Raw genomic sequence first — 22284 nt, forward strand, 5'->3', positions numbered from 1 at the left:
TTTTACTAATATTGTTTCACATTCAGTTTAACAGTTAACTGTTATATCAAGCTTTAAATTTTTTTTTGCATAATTTTCAATGGCTCACTAGGTATAGTATATTCTGTTCTTAAAATCCATGTAAAAACCCGGTTGAGCCTAAAACCAAATAAAATAAAAGAATTGTCTGTGTAACTTCTGTCAAGTTACAGCATTACCTCATTTGCAGAATTATTGGTTCCAACTATTTTGATGAGGACTACTGGTCGTGGAGGAAATTTGACAACTTGCCAGGATCTGGAAAAGAAACATACGGCAAATTAATATACATTCATTTGAATCATATAATTTGAACCAAACGCTCATCACTCCTGGACAGCCTGAATCCCAGATTCCTACCCACCCCTCATACCTTTCCTTTCCAGACCTTCCTTTCACCTCATACCCTTAAAAAAAAACTTAAAATCATAAATATACATCAAAACAAACTTAACATCATTACAGCGGCGAGTAGCAGGCGTCCCCGGTGCGGGCCAAAACTGTTGGTAAATTTTGCCAACATTCGCGGCCTGCACACAAATTTAAATTCCGTCCATCACCATCTTTTGTCCCAACGTCCCAACCTTCTTTTCCTATCCGAAACTCAGATAGCCGAGCCGCCAGACTCCTCCTATCTGGACTGCCCGGGCTTTACCCTTGCAAGCAAGTTCCGACTGAAAGGAGGAGTCTGCCTCTATAGTCGAGCTGACATCAACTGTGTACGACTATTGAGTCTGGAAAACTCCAGAATCGACGTAATGTGGGTGCGCGTCAATCTTGCCAGTACGGCAAGATTCTACGCATGTCTATACCGCTCACCGAACCATAGCGAATCAGACACTTCCGAACTCTTCAAACATTTGAGCGATACTATTGATGATCTCTTGCCCCGCTACCCTTCGGCCGAGTTTATTGTTCTGGGGGACTTCAATGTTCATAATGAACCATGGTTGAAGTTCTCAGGCCCAACGGACTCGGCTGGCCGACAGGCGGAATCCTTTGCCATTTGCTACGGATTAGAGCAACTGGTTCAGGAGCCTACAAGGGTTCCTGATGTCCAGACTCACCGCTCCAATCTGTTAGACCTATTCTTAACTACTGTGCCACACGGTTATAAGATTGACGTCACAGCGCCTCTGGGATCATCCGACCACTGCCTAGTGACGACATCAATCCCCGTTAGCCTCAGACCAACCAATGAGAGGCTGAGGAGAAAAGTGTGGCACTATAGGTCAGCAGATTGGTTCGGTATGCGGGCCCATTTCAACGCTTTTCCGTGGTCAGCTGTTTGTTTTCGGACTTCGGACCCTTCAAGATGTGCCCGGGAGATTGGTGAAGTCATCAAATCGGCGATGGATGGCTTCATACAATCGACTACTAAAGAAACTGGTGTGGGTTCAAAGCCGTGGTTCAGTCGACCATGCTCCGAAGCAGTTCGACGAAAAAACGCGGCTTACCGAGCCTACAACACATCTCGAACGCCCAAAAGCAGATCAGCATACAACAAATCGGCAAAGGAATGCAAGCGAATCATTAATAGGTCAAAATTCGAACACGCCCTGCAGATCAGCAAAAAGCTGGCTGCCTGCCCGCATGGCAGCAGAGCATTCTGGTCGCTTGCGGGCTCAATAGGCCGGAATTTTCGCAAACCCAGTTTGCCACCTCTTACCAGACCTGACGGCTCACTAGCAAACACCGCCACCGAAAAAGCTAACCTATTAGGGAAAATGTTTGCGGAAAACTCAACCCTCGATGACGGAGGTGCTGTTCCGCCGTCGGTTCCTCACTGCGGCTTCTATATGAAAAAGCTGAGGATCCGGCATCGGGATGTACTCCACGTCATACGGGGGCTCGATGTTAACAAAGCTAGTGGACCTGATGGAATACCTGCCCTGGTATTGCAGAGGTGTGCTGCGGAAATAGTTCCAGTTTTGACAAAGCTCTTCAAAATGTCCCTGAAGTGTGGCACTGTGCCCTCTGGTTGGAAAAAAGCGGTCATTCACCCTATTCCCAAGAAAGGTGACCGCTCCAACCCGGCCAACTACCGCCCCATAGCGATCACATCAGTTCTGTCCAAAGTGATGGAACGTGTGATCAACGACAAACTGCTCACATACCTCGAGAAGAACAAAATTATCAACGACCGTCAATACGGATTCCAGTGGAACCGCTCGTGCGGTAATCTTCTCGCGTATGTGACGCATGTTTGGGGGCGGTGCCTGGAACGTCACGGTGAGACCCAAACGGTCGCACTAGACATATCCAAGGCCTTTGACCGGGTCCGGCACCGAGGACTTGTCAACGAATTGCCTTCTTACGGACTTCCCGCATCCCTGTGTACGTGGATTGCTGACTTTTTAAGGGATAGGTCGATTAAGGCGGTTGCTGACGGTTTCACCTCTTCCTCACACTCTATAAATGCTGGCGTCCCACAGGGATCGGTTCTGTCTCCAACTTTGTTTTTGTTGCACATCAATGACCTTTTGACATGTGCACCGATTCATTGTTACGCGGATGACAAGTTCATGATAGCTTTTTGTTTGACAAGCCCCCAAAGGGCACACAAACTCCAACGGCTCGGAGGGCTTTGAAGCAGAGAATGGACGGTTATCTCGAGAGTATTTCCACCTGGGGTAAAAATAATCTCGTCGAATTTAATGTTTCAAAGACGCAATCCTGTCTGATTACGTCTAAAAGGGATCCAAATGATAATCTAGTCTCCTTCAACGGAAGCAATCTTCCGAACAGGCCTTCCATTGATATGCTTGGTGTAACTATAAGTGACCAGCTCAGATACGGGGGCTCCATCGAAGCCCTTACTCTGGCTGGCCTCTCAGAAGCTGGGCGTACTGTACAGGGCCCGCAGATACTTTAATAGTACACAACTGCTGACCCTGTACAAATCGCAAGTGCGCCCTACTGTCGAATTTGGCAGCCATCTCTGGTCCGGAGCCCCTAAATACCTGAAAAAAACCCTTGACTCTGTGCAAAAACGGGCGGTCCGTTTGATAGATTCCCCAATCTTAACAGACGGACTGCAATCTTTAGAGCACAGGCGTCAGGTAGGTATGCTGTCCTTGTTCTATCGGTATTACAATGGAAGATGCTCTGAGGAACTAGCGTCATTGATCCCTTCGGCACCGGTGCGTAGTCGGGATATACGTCAAACGCGCGCCCAAAATTTGTACACGGTTGACATTTGTCACATGATAACGGGTCGCTTCTACGATTCGTTCTTAAGTTCAACAGCTCGGCTGTGGAACGAACTGCCGGCCTCTGTGTTTCCTCCCTCCTACAACATGGGACTCTTCAAGACCCATGTTCACTCCTTCCTCTGCACAAAAAGACCCTACACACAGCATCCCCAAAGATGACATAGGCCCCGAGGGAAATTATTTTCTTCAGGGCCTCCTGTGTGGAGTTAATATAAAAAAAAAATAATAAAAAAAAATAATTAAAAAAATATGCATAACACCAAAGCACTCGATTTAGACATAAAAAATATAAAAAACGACGGGAGGTCCATTTGATAGATTCTCTTATCTTGTGAACAGTCTGTAAATGCTCCGAATTCGCTTTGCTTAATTCCGAATTGCTCACTGATTCCTTCGGCACCGGTGCACAGTCGGGAAACATGCCAAATGCGCTCGACATTTGTACATAGTTGACATCTGTCACACGAGAAAGGCCCCGAGGAAATTATTTTTCCTCAAGGCCCCCTGCATGAAGTTAGCGTTAAAAATTATATTGAGAAATTCCAAAAATATTCCACGACTGTCTGAACTACAGATGCCTAATTTTTTATTTTTATTTTCAATATAATAATATTTACTTTTGTATTAAATTTGATATAAGTTGTAACTTATGTCAGGAGATGTCACTCCTACTACATCTGTAAAAGTTTCACAAAGAATCATCATACAAGTAATACTACCTTCTCAACAGTATCATTTTTTAAATTGTTTCCAGTACCAAATGTCAATGCAATATTTAAGCAAGCTTCCATTATAAAAATGTGCAAAGAACAAAATAACAAACAATACCAAGAATTTTACAATCAATTTATTGCACCTAATTATAAAACAACACAAATGCAAAACCATTGTATTTACCAAGCCATAAAAAACTACAATCTGAATCCCTTCTGAACTGCGATGTATTGTCAACCAATCAAAACAAATAAATGACATAAAAATTAAAAAAAAAAAAACTTAAATTAAGCATCACTGAAAAATCAACATTCTATACAAAAATATTATTATAACATAAAACTTATGTAAGAATCGTGGCTCCCTTATCAGGTACAAGAACTCCTCTTTTCTGATAAGGTATACATAACCAATGACGATCTATAATGTAATATTGTAAAATATTTATGTACATATCTATATTCCTTATACAGGGTTTTCCAATAAGAGGTGTTATTTTGAATATCCCGCTATTTCGGTAGATGTTACTTTTGATGCTGTCATTTTTTGACATTTGACAAGTAGAAACTACGCCATTAATAAAAATGGAACGATACACGCTTCAACAACGCATTGAAATTATTAAAATTCACTTGAGTGAATAAAATGCAAATCATCTTGAGTGATGAGGCACATTTCCACCTCGGTGGCTTCGTCAACAAGCAAAATTGTCAAAATCTGGGGCTCGGAAAACCCAAGAGTTATTGTTGAAAAGCCTCGCTATCCTCAACGTGTGACTGTTTGGTGCGGTTTATGGTCCGGCGGAGTCATTGGACCTTACTTTTTCGAAAATGAGGCTGGAGCAACAGTTACGGTGAATGGATTGCGCTATCGAGAGATGATTAATGATTTATGGCCGGAATTGGATTGTATTGATCTGGACAACGTTTACTTTCAACAAGACGGCGCTACGTGCCACACAAGCAACGAAACCATTGATCTTTTACGATTGAATATCAAAATAACACCTCTTATTGGAAAACCCTGTATTACAATTAAAAAAATCTACTAACCGACATTTCATTTAATAAAATTCATTCTAAAAAATTTTCCTGTTCTGAACAACAAAAATGAACGAATGACATCTGCTTAAAAGTGAATAATGGTTTCTCTGGCCCAGTTTGCAATAGTAGAGTATTGGTTACCTGCACTGATCGTGCGTCTTATCCGCCACAATCTCCCACTCCCAGTCGTTGACGGAGGTCTCGATGTAATAGGAGTAGGTGCGGTCGTCGCAGTCCCACAGCAGCATGCGCATGGAGCCGATGACGTAGGGCTGCGCTAGCTGCACCACGATGGCCCCCGAGCCCAGCTGGTGACACGTGTAGCCCACGTCCCAGTCATAGTGCTGGATGTCGCCGTTCAGGAGGGCGTTGCGGGATCGACTGTAAATTATACAAATTGAGAACCAAAAATAAATGATGTTTTAAAAATCTTACAGATGTCGGTAGCATAATGAAAGTATGAAGATTTAACAATAAAGAATACAAGATTCTGACTATCAATAGTCAATATGTATCGATATGAAAAGTTCGCCCACCCTACTGCTAAATCTTTAGAAGTTCAACATTAAAGCGATTTAAAAAAGGAAAGAAAATCAGCTTTTTTGAGCATCTTTTCTTCATAATGGAATATACGGAGTCACGTCATGTTATAAGACTGCAGATCTAGAAACCGTTTGGAAAAGAATTAGTCTGATTATTGTGCATGAAGTTTACCTTGAAATAATATGTCCATTGACTAATTAATTTTCTGGCTTGGGAATATGTATAATAAAGTAATTTTGAAAACGGTAATAACAGTTTACTTAAAATCAGTGCATTCTAGAAGATTTTTAAGTGCTATCAAGCACCAAGTAATGCAAAAATAAGTGAATACAGTAAAACTCGCTTAAGAAGTTCCCACTTAAGAAGTTTTCACGCTTAAGAAGTTTTGATTTTTGGTCCCTTGAAAATTCCATACAAAAAACACGATTTTTTCCCACATAAGAAGTTTTAGAGCTAAAACTGCTTCTCGCTTAAGAGGTTTTAGAAATCCGGCGGTAAAATCAACACAAACGAAATATTGTGTCGCAAAATATCTAAAATGAACCTTTTTCCAAGTCATAAATTGAAAGATGTTGACTGAAACCCATACCTAGTACCTGAGACCATAAAACCCTTTGTCGGCCGCCGGGCCGTAAGCCGTAACCTGCCGTAATCAATAAATAAACCAAATACCCCGTCTCCTAATCCCCTAACTAGGTAAAATAGCAATGGAACGAATAAACAATGCGGAATTATGTAACAAATATGCAAGCGTCTTTAAGGCCGAAATAACATGAAAGATTATATTAAACTCAACCTTAATGACAACGTGGGCTAGATCTACATTTGCATACATTTGACGCCTCCTTCAATAATCTTCCCTTTGATAATGAACATAGAGATGTTTCGTAATATTATTGTATAAAATTTTTATTCCATCGAATTTGTATAACACGAAAAACTTTTGATAATCTATCGGATCACGGTTAATACGGAATATTTCACCTTTAAATACATAACAACATGATTATATGGCGGGGGAGATGGTAAAATATGCATTATAATTACGTTTTTTTCATTCAAACATCAAAAATTGCCGTGCATCATGTTTCATCTGACATTTGTCGTAAATTAAGTTTGAAGGTTAGGAAATACATATGCTCAAATTCAAAATTGAATCCCACTTAAGAAGTTTTCCCACTTAAGAAGTTTTTTTTCCCCGGTCCCTTGGAAAACTTCTTAAGAGAGTTTCACTGTAAAATGTGTAATCATTTACTTGATAACTATAAAGCAAATATTGAAATGCGCGTAATATTATTAAAGAAGTGAATAAATTTGCATAAGTGCCTATGTTCGCAGCCCACACAGATGCAGAGCAGATATTATGTCACCCGAATGCATTTAGTAATGTTCGGTTCCAAGTCTGGACTTGCACTAAAATAGTGAATTTTAACACTGAGATAACTAGCACCGTTTGTAACTGACTTTATGTTCTATTAAATATACTATTAGTTTTTTAGCTTCCTTGTGCATTCTGGAATCTGGATTTTTTTACTATGGAGTAATGGCTCAAACTGTAGTAGTATTATAATCCAAGTGAACCTTGCTCGCTTTATTCTTAGTTATTCTTTGGGGGTTCCCTGCACATCCTGCACACCGCCACTGACTGTGATGTACGATTAAAATCAAAACAAAGATTTGTCTTCACGTATGTCATATCGCCTCACAAGTTATGTTGGTATGCTATTGCTATGTATATTTATTTCTCAACCAAATTTCGAACTGAAAAAGTTTGACTCACCTTACTCCCTCCAAAACAGTGGCACACAAATCCAATGTTGCCACATTGTAAGTGGGGCAGACCATGCCATTTAGTAATGGAGGAATTTTTTGTGTGTGCAAGGCTTCTAAAGCCACGGCATGGAATACCTACAAGAAAAAAAATCCAAAAGCATTCCAGTGGATAAACAAATAACCATATCATATTGTTGCAAGGTAATAATATTACCGAGTTCATAATATAATGGATTACCTTATTGACGGTATTATTGGTTCCGACAAGTTTGATGTACTGAACGACTCTTGGTTTGAAGTAAAGGTGTTGCCAGGAGCGGCAGTAACAGGTCGAGTGGTCTATTACGCAGGCCCAGTCCTTTTGATCCACTGACACCTTTATGTAGTAAGAATATGATCTGCAAAATAAATTAAGCTTATAATATACAACAAACAAAAAGGCGTCCATAGGTGTTTGGTATTCCTTGAAACTAGAGGTAAAATATGTAATCATTGCCCGCTTAAGGAAATTTTGACTTTGAATATGTGTAGGTTTGGTCATACCCACCATTTTACAAAACAACAAATAGTTGCATAATGTTTGACTAATTACCTATCAAATCCTTCCATAGATTATATTACAATTCAAATAATTTTTTAAGTGAACAAAAAAATATAGTAAAATTTACAGTGATTGCCCACTTGTTCATAGTGATAGCCCACAATAATGACAGTGGTTGCCCACTTTAGTGATTTGATAAAAGAACCTTAACATGGTGTACTGTACTCTGTAATACTTCTGTAATTTGTTTTATTATCAACTAGCTAACAGATTTTTATTATTACTAGCTGTACCCCGCCACGCGTTGCTGTGGCTCAGTCTGTCTGTTCAGATAGAGAAACAATACCGCGTTGCTTTTACGTCCAACAGATGTCGCAGTTTTTAAAAAAATGCATGTTTTTACCTATCACAGGTTATATCTATATAAAAACACACGCATATTCAAATGCAAAATTGTGTCAAAATGTCAAAGCAATCGGTAAAGAACTTTGGGAGATTTAAGATTTTGAAAAAACGAACATTTACATTTTTATTTATATGGTTAGATAGATAATAAAAGGTAAAACATCAGGACAATAATATAAGAAATACATGCTCCACAAAATCTGATTTCACTTTTCAACAATGTGTTTTTTTTTTGCAGTTAAAATCTGTTCAAATTTTTATGAAATAGTTAGTGAAGTTTGTGAGAATAGGACAATCAAAATGATAGTGGGCAATCATAGTCTAGTTTACCCTATTTCCAATATTTTTTTTTTATAAATTGCGTTTTATGTAAATACTTTTCGATTGGAAAGGGTGGAAGATAAAGTTTTTTGGAAGGTTTTGATGGGTAAAAGATATTATTTATGGATTAAATAGCACACTGAAATCAATTGAATTGTAAAAAAAAAGACAAACCTCATATCCCTGTCCCATAATAGTACTTTAATATGGTTAATAATACTCTGTGTGCCGAGTTTGACGACAATCCCAGTGTGCTCGTTGCCCTCCAGGATGGCGTGGCGCGTGTAACCTCTCTCCATATCGTATTTGTTGGTGTCCCCGTCCAAAAGGGCGGTCCTCATCTCCCCCAGTATCACAGTTGAGCCGTATTTCACTGTGGCTACATTTTCTTCGGGAACTGTTAACAAACAAACCAGCAAACTTTGAATAAAAGAATTGTTGTCATGTATGTACTTACGGCCGGTTTTGTCAGGATTCCGATAGATGGTAAATATCACTTAAGCCGAGCTTAAAAAGCAACTCAAATACCAGCCCATAGTATTGATTCTCTTACTCTATAGTGTAGGTAATCCTAGAAAAAGTATTCGGTAATCATGCATTTAAAAAAAATAATCCTATTTTTAAGAAATATCTTAAGAATTACAAATAAAATTTCTCTCCCCTCCCCCACTCCGGATCAACATTACGCAGTCATAAAAGGTGCATTTTACTGGAAAGTGATAAGTAATAATATAATAATCTCTCATCTATGGTTGCTAACAAATTGTTTTGATAGCTCCCGCTTTAAATATTAACAAGTATTGTTTTTACAAAAAATACACATTAACGGTTCCTCGTGTTTTCATGTGAATTGAGTCTAGAGACAAGATAAGTGTTTTTGCTAGTGGGTAATCAATAATTACCACAAAATCGATCATTCCAACTTTACATAATTCGTAACAAAAATGTTGTTTGTAATCTTGAAATTTAATGTAAAATAAGTTTACCATGCATTTAAAGTGCCAATGAATATAATCACTTCAGTATTATCAATCAAGAATAAATAGCCCAAACTGAGTTGTTTACATTAATCATACAGTGAAGAAGCAATTTTGCAAACCATAAACAATAGTATTTATATTGGGATTATTGAAATTTTGTGTGGGGTATTATTGAACACAAAATAATGCCACTAGAAAACACTCAAAAAATAATGTCATTACATCACCAAGTTGAACTAGAGATGGCAGAAACTAAAAAGCTACCGATTTCATTGCACACAAATATGATGAAATACTAGCCAAATTAAACGACTTGGCGGGTATAAAAATAGAAGTGGAAAAAGTGAAAAAAGACCTCTCAAGATTGAATCATATTGATATTCGTCTTGCTGAATTATAGCAAAATTCCTTGTCAAACCAAATAGAAATCTCTGGAGTAGATGAAAATACAAATGACAACCCCGTTTGAAATGGCAAAGGATATTGTCAATAAGCTAGGCCTTGAAATCACTAACATCAGACATTTATCACGTTCCCGACTGACGTCAAGGTTCTCCTAGAAAAATAATTATTAAATTCCAGCATTTCAACTCCACACAACCTTCTTGCAGCAAAGAACAAAACGAAGCTCATCCTTATACATCGATAAAGTGCCCTCTGCATACAACAAGGACTTACTATGGAAGACTAAAAAGCGACCCCAGAAATTAAACCACCAATACAACTGGTTCAAAAACGGGAAAGTTTTCGCAAGGAAGTTAACGGAATCAAAAATCATCAACATCAAACACAAAGGAGATTTACTAACACTTTAAAATCTAACACTATCGTTGACATAATATACTTAAAATGGATACCGATCTGGAAGAACTCACATACTATTTATTTGAAAATGAAATCGTTACTACCAACACAAGCAACATAATGTGTAATTTTTTTTTTTTTTTTAAATATAAGAAGCATCAATAAAAACTTCGAAGTAGTTTTTACAAACATAAAATAAATAAATATTGAATTTAATATTATGATCCTAACAGAATGATGAAAAACAATTTGAAAACTACTACCAAAGAAATCAAAATCAATGACTCCAATTGTCTACACATATAAGCTAAGATTAATGTTTTAAGAGTATAATCAACCTAACCTAACCACTTACCACTCCCAAATTATTATGTTTTTACCTATCACCGATTACTTAATAAAATATACAATTAGCAAAGTTAGCTATTCAGAACTGCTCACGAAACACGGCTCAAACTGTTCCAAGGAGGCGGGTAAGAGTACAGCCACCCCGGGAACCATTAATTGGATAACCAACGCCTCTCCCATAGGTCAACATAAGTCGGTGGTTCTTGAACTGGGTTCGATCGAACCCCAGGGGTTCGGAGAGCAAGTCTCGCGGGTTCGGCGGAGGTCAAGCCACACCCCCAACTCAAATGATATCTTCGCAGCTCTCAATCATTTCAATAAACAGATGCAGGGCGGTGGAGCCAACATCATCGAAGCGGAAGAAATCCTGAAGGATTTTCAAAAAAAGCTACCGTTATAGAAACGACGAACAGAGAAATATAACTTCGCAAACTTTCCCCTGCTAGACGACTAGGTAAGTAAGATCGAAGATGTATCTGGAATCGTACATATTTCTGTACCTGTGGAACTGAAGCAAGCAATTGCTACGCACTTGGATGAGCATGCTTTGTCTCTCGACGAATACTTCCCTACAAGAGAGTCATATCCAGCATGGGTAAGACAGCCAGCCGTTCATGTTTAGTGTTGAGACAACAGATGTCAATGATGAATACCTTGATAAAATTATTGAAATTCAGCAGAGCCAGATTCAACAGCAACTCTTCAGAACAACAACGCTCTCAACGTTTTGGTGTCAACAAATGGTAACGTACCCTGTTATTACTATGAAAGCTCTGGAGATTTTCATACCGTTTGTTACAACATATCTTTGCGAGCAATCCTTTTCGAGGATGCTGGACATAAAAACAATGAAAGGGAACAGACTTTGTTGCAAAAATGAAATGAGAGTGGCACTTGCCAAGGTAAAGTCGCGCATTTCTGAAATGGTCTTTGAAAGGCAACAGCAGAAGTCACACTGATTTGCATTAAATATTCATTATTATGTTTTTGTGGGAAAATCGTGTTTTAATGGTTTTGTTTATTTTGTGCACCTGTGCATGTTATGAATGTGCATGTTATGAATTTGAAAAAATCATATTTTATTTTTCCAATTACGAAGGGTTCCGTGAATGCGCATATGAAACTGGTGGGGGTCAGTACCTCCTACAAGGTTAAGAACCACTGCCATAAGTAGTTCGCTAAGTTTAGTGTCTTAGCAGGGGTTCCCGGGTTCATGGGGTGAGGTTTGGCTAGGTCTTGGCGGCAGATATCCACCTTTAATAACTTTTTCCACTGCCACACAGCATCCCCAAACATGACACACGCTTTGATTGAAATTATTTTTCTCACCGCCTCCTGTGTGGAGCTATTGTTAAAAAAATAATGTTTCCATTCCGATTAGCGGTCTTTCACCAGGGCGATACTGAGATTATCTACTGCAACATGTTTCAAGTACAATTTATAAATATATTGTTTTATATGAATTAAATGCGAAATAAAAACAATTTAATTCAGATTCGAACCTGCGATCTCTGGATTCGATGTAGAGGTCTCTACCCCTAACCATAAAAACATAATAGTCTGAATCTGCTCTGCGATACTGCCATCTAGTAAATAAATACCTCAACTTTTAAACCAACGGATAACCAAGGATAAGAAAATAGTTACTTCATTATCGCTATCTTCCAGATGTCAGGCAAACCTGTTTTAAATAGAATCCAATTAGAAAAATGATTATTTTGGAATTCAACAAAGGAGTTCCTTGTGTAGGAAATAATTGACTTATTGGTTGACTATATTAACTTACTTAGTTGTCCTCTATGTTTCAGTGTCATATTATTGGTGTGGGTCTTCTCTTGTATAGCGTCCAAAAGCATGTCTGGTGTTACTAGAGAAAATGGTCTCACAACCGTCAGGAGCTCTTTCAAAGACATCAACGGTAACCTTACACATCTCAAAATGGTTTCCTGCAAAATTTTTAATTAAATTAATAATTTTTTAAAAGTAACATAAGAAATATTTGAAATATAAATATAACTTTGTAACTATTGTCCTATATGTAATTATGTACTGTTTGTTTCTACAATAAAAATAAAATAAAATAGTTATAAATACTGACAGCTTGAGTTTGTATTTCACTCTCTTTAGCTGTTGGTTTGTTCGCTTTGCACCAGTTGCATACAGCTCGGAATACCTCAACTTCAGGGGCAAAGAAAGAATCTCTCTCTAATAATTCTTGCAATGATTCCTAAAAAAGAAAAAAAAACAAACATATTATGTTCTATATTTGAATTCAAAAGGGTGCGATTAGAATTTTTAATGACACGGGGCACATCTGATAGTATTATTACGCCAGTGTTTGGACGGTTTGGGCCCTCTGATTGGTTGAATTCAAATTGTATGTTTCAGGTAAATTCCGCATAGGTTCATCTAAGGTTCCTTGAAAATGTCAATCCCTCCTTTACAGGCCGCTGGAGTAGTTTCCCTATTGGCCGATAGAGCGCACCTCTGGCGGCATAATAGCGAATAATTTCATTTGAAATAATCCATAACAAATACGTACAATTTCATCTATTCAAACTACCGTTTTAATATGCATTTAAAAATAAAACAAATATTTGATTTAACTTAATGATAATAAACGCGCCCAACATTTGTACACGGTTGACATTTGTCACATGAGAACGTGTCGCTTCTACGATTCGTTCTTAAGTTCAATAGCTCGGCTGTGGAACAAACTGCCGGCCTCTGTGTTTCCTCCCTCCTACAACACGGGACTCTTCAAGACCCATGTTCACTCCTTCCTCTCCACAAAAAGACCCTCCACACAGCATCCCCAAAGATGACATAGGCCCTGAGGGAAATTATTTTCTTCAGGGCCTCCTGTGTGGAGTTAATATAAAAAAAAAAAAAAAATAAACAACAAATCTTTGCATTTACGATTTAAAAAAATATTGATATAATATTATTTACATAAATAATAATTTCGCACTATTTTGACAGAACACTGATATGTATATGATAGTTCACGCATAATAAGCTTTTGTTTGTAGGAAATGTAGGCACTGAAGCTAGAAACGCTTCGTTGATTGTAAAATTAGTTCAAAATCTCTAAATCTGACATGTACTTATATGTATTATAAAATGATGGGTTAGATTAGGTTAGGTTTCTGCTTTTTCTCTTTGGTTGAATGTTGTTAGTATCACTTAAACTGGGCGAAGCCGAACCAAGTTGAGCCCGCAGGGCCTAGCAGCAAAAAACCCGCGGGGCGGGTTTTTAATTGCTGGTGACAATTATAATGCAGTGATATATTTAGTTACAAAAAAAAAAGTAGTGAAACTTACAATGGAAATGGTGACAAAAGACTCGTGTTGTAAAACTTCGTAAGCGTGGCGATCCATAAAATTGTGACATACTTTTGTTAAGCCATCTAAACCATAAAGCCTGGAAGAAAGACATGCAAATATGTCATTTTTATAATTATTAGATACAAATTTATTTCAACTCTAAAATAAAAATTAGCTGTTCACTCTGTGCAGAAACAGGCGGTCCGTTACTATATTAAAAAACAGATGTTGGCATGCAAACTTTAGAGCACAGGTGTCAGGTGGGAATACTGTCCTCATTTTAATGGAAGATGCTCCGAGGAACAAGTGTCGTTGATCATTTCGGCACCAAATATGCGCCTAACAATTAATTGTACACGGTTAACATTTGTCAGATGAGAATGGGATATTTCTAAGAATCATTCTTGATTTCAACAGTGTGGAATGATTTGCCAGCCTTTATGTTTCCTGGGTCTCTTTAAGACCCATGTTCACTCGTCCCTCTCCTCATCTTGCAACCCTAAAGATGACATAGGCCCTAGGGAAATTATTTTCCTCAGGGCCTCCTTTGTGGAATCAGTGTAAAAAAAAAGAAGTTAGTTGATGGTTTACCTCGCTGCATCTAATACTGAGCAAACATTTCGAAGGGCCAAAACCTGGCGAAGATATTCAGATATGGCTGTCTCCAGTTCTTGGAAACCAAATTGATGTGCCAAGCCGAGGGTGTCCAAGACATTTTCTTCCCGAAGAGAAGAGAGAGCCATATGACCTGAAATAACACACAAATTGCAAATATGACTATTCAAACTACTTGCGAATAATAAATGTCAACAACCATGTATTGACATATTCATTTACCTGAATAAACATATCGTAGAAGTGCTTTGAAGGCCTGTATTGGAGCTCCCTGTATTTCGATTTCAGCCTGTAAATACAAGTAATAGAAAAATAATCAGTTGCAGAACATATGTACATGAATTTTGGCTAAAGAATAGCTGAAATTAGGATTAGAATAGCTAAATTTATTAGTAAAAAAGAATAGTGCATTATTTGGTAATAAAAAATATGGGAATGGCATACGAAAGGTAATGACGTGTTTGATAACTATTTTTCATCAAATTATACCAATTGCCTATCATATTTCCATAATAATATAGAGCAAAAAAAATATTTACAGCGCCCAGGGGTGATTTTTCACTAACATTATAAAATCATCCAACTATCATTATTAAGATCTTACTTGCGATGCTTCTCTCATGCCGCCATAGAGGAGCGCTCTGAAGTACTCGCTCCTGGCGGCCAGGATGACCTTGTGGGCGGGGATGTGCTGGTTCTCCACGGTGAGCGTCACGTCCGAGTATTCGTGGTTCAGACACAGCTGGGCAAAGTTTTCAGACAAGTGACCTGGCGGTTTTAAAATCAATTAAATTATTTAAAAAATATATATTACGTGAACACCGCACAATTGTCTCAGCTGTCCCGAACCTTCTGGAGTCAGTGAGACTATCGCAACCCCGACTTGGGTACATTGTGAGACGAGGTAGTGAGAAATGGAAAGCAGATGGGGAAGAGGAAGGTGGGGAGTACCCGGGTATTCAGATCTGGTCACAAAACACAGCTAAAACCATTTCAAGCAGTTCCAATTCTGAATGGTGGTCTTTCACCAGGGACAGATACTTAGAGAATATTCCCCTCTGGAACATGCCGCTAATATATAGCATAAATAATTGTGAAACTACACAAATTAATTAAATAAAATTTACTTTTTTTTTAACCCGCAACCTCCAGATTGGTAGTCGAGAACCTTACCCCTCAACCACGAAGGCCTCCAAATGTAGACTACGGTATAGGAATAACAAACAACAAGAAAATTTACAAAAAATAAGATAATCTCGTTGCTATTGGAGCATTACATAAAATTATTTCCGCAAAAGTGATAAAACCTACCCCAGTTTTAATATGTATATAGATGTATAGATTTAGTGATTTTAAAACATGTAAATGATAGAAATAAGGCGTGCACTAATTTATTGATCGGATTGAACTGTTCTAGTACATACCGGTGTGTTCTATGTCCCCTGTTCTGGAAGTGGACGGACCACTCGTGTTCATGTATTGATGTTGACTACTCATTTTTTCTTCAGTTTCTGCTTTGTTTTGAAATAATGTATTTGCCTGAAAACAAGACAATTTAATGAAATAAAAGTACCATAAAAATGATAACATACATCAATATTCCTTAAAAGAATGCAAAGCCATTTTAGTAAGGTTTTTCAATTTAGACAATCAGATATATATACATTATTTGAGTGTCCTAGCTGATGTGTAAATTTTTGAGAATTTCTTTTTGGGAAATATTCCCGATACTGGGGGAACATAGTGAAAATTTTCATCTAAATGTTGAAATTGCCAGACTAACCAATGAGATTGTCTCCTTTAATGAAATGTTTCTTACAAATGTATCATATTAATTAGAGCATCCTGAGGACAAAACTTTACTAGAATACTACCGAAGATAAAAGCCATTAAAATGTTGACATTTGCAGCCAGCCGATAAGCGTTTGTCACGGTACCTACGTACAACGACTTTCGACTTATGAATTGTACCGAATTGTGTCTCATGTGACATCACGAGACATGATTGAATACATATTACCCAAGTTCAATTTGAAAGCTAATAACTTCATCATTTTTAGAGATATCGAAAAACTAATTTACTGTGATTATTAACTCTTTAAATACACATAATACATTTTCATAAAAAAATAAATTAGGAGACAATCTGATTTAGAATATCTTTCTGAATAAAAATAAATAAATTCCCGATTTTAGGAAATTTACATCAGGTTGGGAATATTCCCGATTACATCACTACACGTGCATACACATATTGCAAAATTAATTAAATTCATATCAATATATTTTTTTTAGTGCGGCAGGAATTGAACCCACAATCCCCTAAAAAGTTAAATGCTTAGACCGTTAGACTAAGAAGACACTAAGGAAAAGTTGTTTCACAGAATTTGAACAATTCGTCAAATTTCAAAGTTGATTTTCAAGTTCTGTTGTGATTTCAGTTTTGTGAAGCAACTGGCCAATAATGATATAATAATAGAACTTGAATAGAACCATTACAGAACTTAAAAATCAACTTTGAAATTTGATTTCGCCAAAAGGGTCGATAATACCGATTCATGAAGAAAGGTACAAAAGTTTACACAGAAATGAACTCTAGATACAAAAAGGTTAGAATATAATTAGAAAGAGATTTTCCCAAAACTATGAATAGATTGTTCATTTTTTTAATTACATGCAAAAAGAAAAAACTAAAATTCTTACTACGGCACGAAATATAGCTGAAGCCATTAAGAAGATTGTGCTGTTGCTAAACTGACACTTTCACAAGAAGCAAAGATTATCTGAACAAAGTCTGGAGTATTTGCAAGATGACGTAGCTCTGCGTTCCCAAGTGAGAAATAAAAAGTCAAGACGGAAAACTGAAAAAAAATAATTATGTTAGAAAAATGTTTGATCTTGGCGTCAACATTCAATACAAGATGGGTGCCAATAATCCTCTTACGTTTTTTAAATTATGATCATGCTGATAAACATTATACTATAGTAAGTACTTGGAGATGTGTTGAGAAGTGTGTAAGATGTTTTTTATCAAACCATACCGATAAATATGAGTTTCAATTCATGATATCGATGCCGGAAAGCGAAGCGATAATTTAATTAAAAATGAGTTAAATATAACTCGTTTCTGACTAAATTGACGCCTACACCCTTTTGCCTTTCCTGCATCGATATTGCATTGTGTGAAATATGTTTGACCCCAAACAGGAACGGATGCGCAGACTATTTCTTACGAAAATTAATTTTGGATTTGAAGCCAAAATACTTAAACAGATTAATTTTTTAGAAATAGTTTTTAATTAATATTTAACTAGGCTGCATAGTTATTTCTCCTCGTGATGTGCTTTTTTACCTTATAGTAAGTACAAGAGTGAAAAAATCTAAAATTTCATAAATTATGAACATTAAAAAAAAGACTCAGATTAAACTTTTGTACCTTCGATCATATCGGATTACAATCAATACATAAAATTGAAAGACATTAAAAATCTTATTTAGTAATTAGAAACACAAGTCGGGGGCTTAGGATCATAGGGGCCTAGCTGCAAAAACTGGTGTTTTGAGTTAAGCTTGGTTACGGTAATGTCATAATCATATTTATTGGTGACCCGAAGCTCTATCTAATACATACAGTTGACCTAACCTAACCTACTTAACCCATTTAATAAAGTTTTTGTTTCATCACTTTCCATGACTTTATATAACTTTTTAAAGATGTGATGAATTATCATTGTGATGATTTATCCGGTCACCGAGCATTCCAATCTTTATTTGCGTTTAACTCAAAACTATGTTTTTGTAGATAGTCCTCTATGATCCTAAACCTCCAAGATGACAGTGAGAATATTTGGGGGGGGGGGGGGGGGGGTAATAATTCTAAAGTGATGCAAGTCCAAACATAAGATTATTCTTATTATTGGTGAAATCTAGTTTCAAATCTTAGTAACAAAGATGTTCACCCTAAATATGCATGAGCATGCAGAAGGCTTAAAACAATAGGGAATTCTCGTGCATTTTTTAAATAATTTATTTCAATAGAGATAATTATTTTATTATGTGCCTCTTTTTTTTCTTTTTTTTTAAATGCATTTTCAATTTTTTGTAGTTGTTTTAAAAATTGCGTGCTATTTCGGCTCTGAAAACGGTCATGCGCCATTTTGACCGCTACGTCACAAGTGCAACGTCACACCTTTGCCGCTGCCGCCGCCATCGGTTTGCAGGATCTACTCGGGCCGGTCAACAGTGACGTCATCGTTCGCCCTTGAACGCTTGATCAACACCGGGCGTTTTTAGCTGCATTGAAATATTTCGTTCGCGCCTGTTTTTAAAGTCATTATAACTTTAATAAATCATTTTTTTAAATTATAAAAACTATGTATTCTTGTGTCTGAAGTGTTTCTACATGTGAATAATTAATAATAAGTGATTTTTTGGTGTGAAGAGAATTCCCTATTTGAAAAATTCATCAAATTTTAAAAGATTTAACTTTTTCATCGTTAATAGACCAATCGCCATCTCTAATGCACAGACGCAATGTGGGCATGATGAGTCTGTTCTACAGGTATTTTAAAGGAGCCTGCTCTAAAGAGCTAGCAGTATTGATCCCCGATGCACTGTCCACATGCGTTAAACTCGACGCACAAGAGCGGAACACCCGTTCACAGTTGATGTTGACTTCAAGAGAAAGACCCGTTCCAAAACCGGGTGGCGACATAGCTCCCCTGCCTTCCCATTGTATAGACAGGGGCGCTCTTATTAAGTGTCACATAAAAAAAATATAAATAAATTCAAAGTTAATACTCAAGTTCTACTTGTAAGTTCTGTTATTATCCAAGTAATGTGAAACAACCGGCCTACAATGAAGTAATAACAAAATTTGAATTTTAACTTTGAAATTTCATGAATTGTTCAAATTCTGTGAAACAACCCGTCCTAAGGTATGCTTGCAATTCAAATATTCTAATATTCAGACAAAGGAACTAATACAACTGCTATGAATGATGAATAATCAAACGCCTACACTTCAATAATTAATGCTATTGTTGATATTTTCATTTATTCAATGATGTTACTAACAATATTGTGTAATTTAAGATTTACCGAGTGAAATAAGCCAAAAATGAGAACAGAGTGCAATGTTAATCAACCTTTTTTATATTAATATATGAAAACAAGAAAGAAAAGGGTAAAGACATTGAGGTTAATTGCACTATCTTCTATCTATCTATATAAATAAAAATATTAATGTTCGTTTGTTCGAAAGTTTTAAGTCTCCGAAAGTTCTTCACGGAGTGCTTTGAAATTTTGACACAACGTTTCTTTCAAATACGCCTGTGGTTTAATACACCTATATTATATAGATGTCATCTGCGACGGGTAAAAACATGCTTTTTTTTTTAAAACAGCGCTATCTGTTGGACTTAAAAGTAATATGCGCTTCTATATATTGTTTGTCTATCTGCACAGACACACTGAGCCATAGCAATGCGTGGCGGGGTACAGCTAGTTTACAATAAAAATCTGTTTAACACACGCCAGACAATTGTAGTCTAGCCGTTTGGCCTATGTTATAAAAAGCACAGATTTAAATAATCTTAAAGCTAATAGAAAAATTTAATGTCGCCATTTCCACCTCCAGTTGAAATTTTTTGAAATATTGTAAAAAAAGGTTGGGTTTCAATTAAAATTCTAAAGTGGTAGTCCTCATATAAATGTATTATTTTAGCAATAAATGAGTGTTGCGGGATCTTACTATACGTTGTAATTACCATTAACAATCTATAGTATAAAAAAAAGTCGCTATTCACTGTTTGTGCGCTTAGTTATTCTAAACTACGCAATGAATATTGATAGTGTTTTCACTATCGTTTAGAGAATTTCTTCCGGAAGGTTTATGTATTGAAAGGAGAGAAAAGCCGAGCAACACCAGGTACACGTCAGCAATATTTATATATTATTATCATTTAGGAATACATCTGACTTGTGTGCTTTCTCCAAACAATTTTCTACATTTTAAAAAAGTAAATATTTACCTAACTGCTGGACTTTTAACAATAGATAATGGAAATAACACTTCGTTTCAACCATAGACATATGAATATTAGTAGACCTGCCCTAAGTGATTAAAAGCGTATTATCCCCACTCCCCATACCGGTTCCATTGAGCCGGCTGGGCTCGCGTACGGCCTCAAGTGATATTTGAAAACGTGACGTCATCATTCTTGTGCGAACTATGGTCGAGGCATCATCGGTTCATTTTACGAAATAACACGGCAAAATGTTTACTTGTACTATGAAAACTGGTAAAAATAGATGCGAAAAAAGAGAATAAACCCAATTGTCGTATTACATTCCATATATAAGCATTATTTTATTTTATTTTAAGCATATTCACATCGTATAATATGAATCAGTTGTTACTATCACATCGAGAAACGTCTGGACGCGAAACACAAAGCTGGTTGGTTGCTGGGAAGTAAATTATGAACATTTATAAAAGTGTCTTAACTAAATACTCTGAAACTAACTACGACTCTGAATATAGAAGCTGCCTTACTTTGCCGAATTTGGACTTCGCAAATTTGTTCATAACGTGGCGAGTAATTTGCGCTCCCATGTAAAAATGTCTATTCATTCAAAGCAGATTTTACTTTTAAGAAGTAAATGGTGATATTATAATGCGAGATGCCTATTTACTGTCAGATTGATTTATTGACGAATCAGTCATCTTCACTCCCTTCGTTCTTCAACAGTTGATTTTACCCCTCGCCTTTATCTTCTCGTCTATTAATTCCTATGTCTGTGGTTTCAACGAATCAACTATTTACACGCACAAAATAGGTTATTAGGTTCATAGTTAGGTTATTTAAGAAATTTTAACATATTAACATTGAAACGAAACTTTCGCAAATGCCTTACTAAAAAAAATCTAGAAATCCACCAGTGGCGGCAAAAGGACGGTTTTATAAGGGAAATTTTGAATGTGATTGAATAAAAATGAAATATGAATGCATCATAAGTGTATATTCCATAATCTGTGCCTATTGAAAGTGCAGCGGTTAGATAAATATTTACCCTTTAAAAACTACAAGAGTTTATGTAAACTTATTTTATATAGCATTTCAACAAAAATAAAAGCATAGCAATAATAAAAATGCAGGAGTCATGTGACCTTAATGCTTATTTTTACAATATAATGATAAAATCCAATTCAATCATTACCAAGAAAACGCTGTTTTATTTATATTCGTTATGTCTTTATATATTATATACTTCTCACAAATTTTACCAACTTACACAGCGTTAAAAAATATTTATATATAAATATATTACTACCAGACACCTTCAAAACTAGGTTATATACTGTGGTAAAATCACACAGAATGTCACATTTAAATGCTTTATTGTTTGAAACACAATATTATCATTTTAGTTTATACATTGCGTCAAATTACAAACATTGAGAGTAGAGATTGTAATGTTGATACAGATGGAAATGTCAAAACACAGCTGCTTGAGGCGCTGTCAAATAATAATATTCAGAAAATAACACAACGTACCGACTACGGTACACTGATCTACGTAATAGTAAATAAACAGTCATTTTCCCTCAAAAAGGGCATAATAATCACGGGTTA

General features: G+C 36.6%; 1 protein-coding gene across 4 annotated transcripts in view; it reads right to left on the reverse strand.

The window, feature by feature from the left end:
- BTBD9 (BTB (POZ) domain containing 9) overlaps positions 1 to 22284 on the reverse strand; it is a 30724-nt gene that overhangs the window by 7974 nt on the left and 466 nt on the right. Inside the window, exons 2-14 of one of the 4 annotated variants that reach the window (XM_089634158.1) lie at positions 17351 to 17508; positions 16072 to 16186; positions 15252 to 15415; positions 14870 to 14936; positions 14624 to 14780; positions 14030 to 14129; positions 12804 to 12932; positions 12492 to 12651; positions 8748 to 8970; positions 7545 to 7704; positions 7314 to 7441; positions 5132 to 5371; positions 198 to 276 (exon numbers count right to left, since the gene is read on the reverse strand). In XM_089634158.1, the coding sequence (XP_089490284.1) occupies positions 198 to 276; positions 5132 to 5371; positions 7314 to 7441; positions 7545 to 7704; positions 8748 to 8970; positions 12492 to 12651; positions 12804 to 12932; positions 14030 to 14129; positions 14624 to 14780; positions 14870 to 14936; positions 15252 to 15415; positions 16072 to 16186; positions 17351 to 17377 (1749 nt within the window). In that variant the 5' untranslated portion in view covers positions 17378 to 17508. Of the gene's footprint in view, positions 1 to 197; positions 277 to 5131; positions 5372 to 7313; positions 7442 to 7544; positions 7705 to 8747; positions 8971 to 12491; positions 12652 to 12803; positions 12933 to 14029; positions 14130 to 14623; positions 14781 to 14869; positions 14937 to 15251; positions 15416 to 16071; positions 16187 to 17350; positions 17509 to 21868; positions 21935 to 22284 lie in introns of those variants that run through there. The other 3 variants (XM_089634160.1, XM_089634159.1, XM_089634161.1) reach the window with 3 other exon arrangements.

The sequence above is a fragment of the Hesperophylax consimilis genome, chromosome 8, assembly GCF_061612785.1.
Source record: "Hesperophylax consimilis isolate HC1 chromosome 8, BYU_Hcon_1.0, whole genome shotgun sequence".
In the NCBI taxonomy this organism is placed as follows: domain Eukaryota; kingdom Metazoa; phylum Arthropoda; class Insecta; order Trichoptera; family Limnephilidae; genus Hesperophylax; species Hesperophylax consimilis.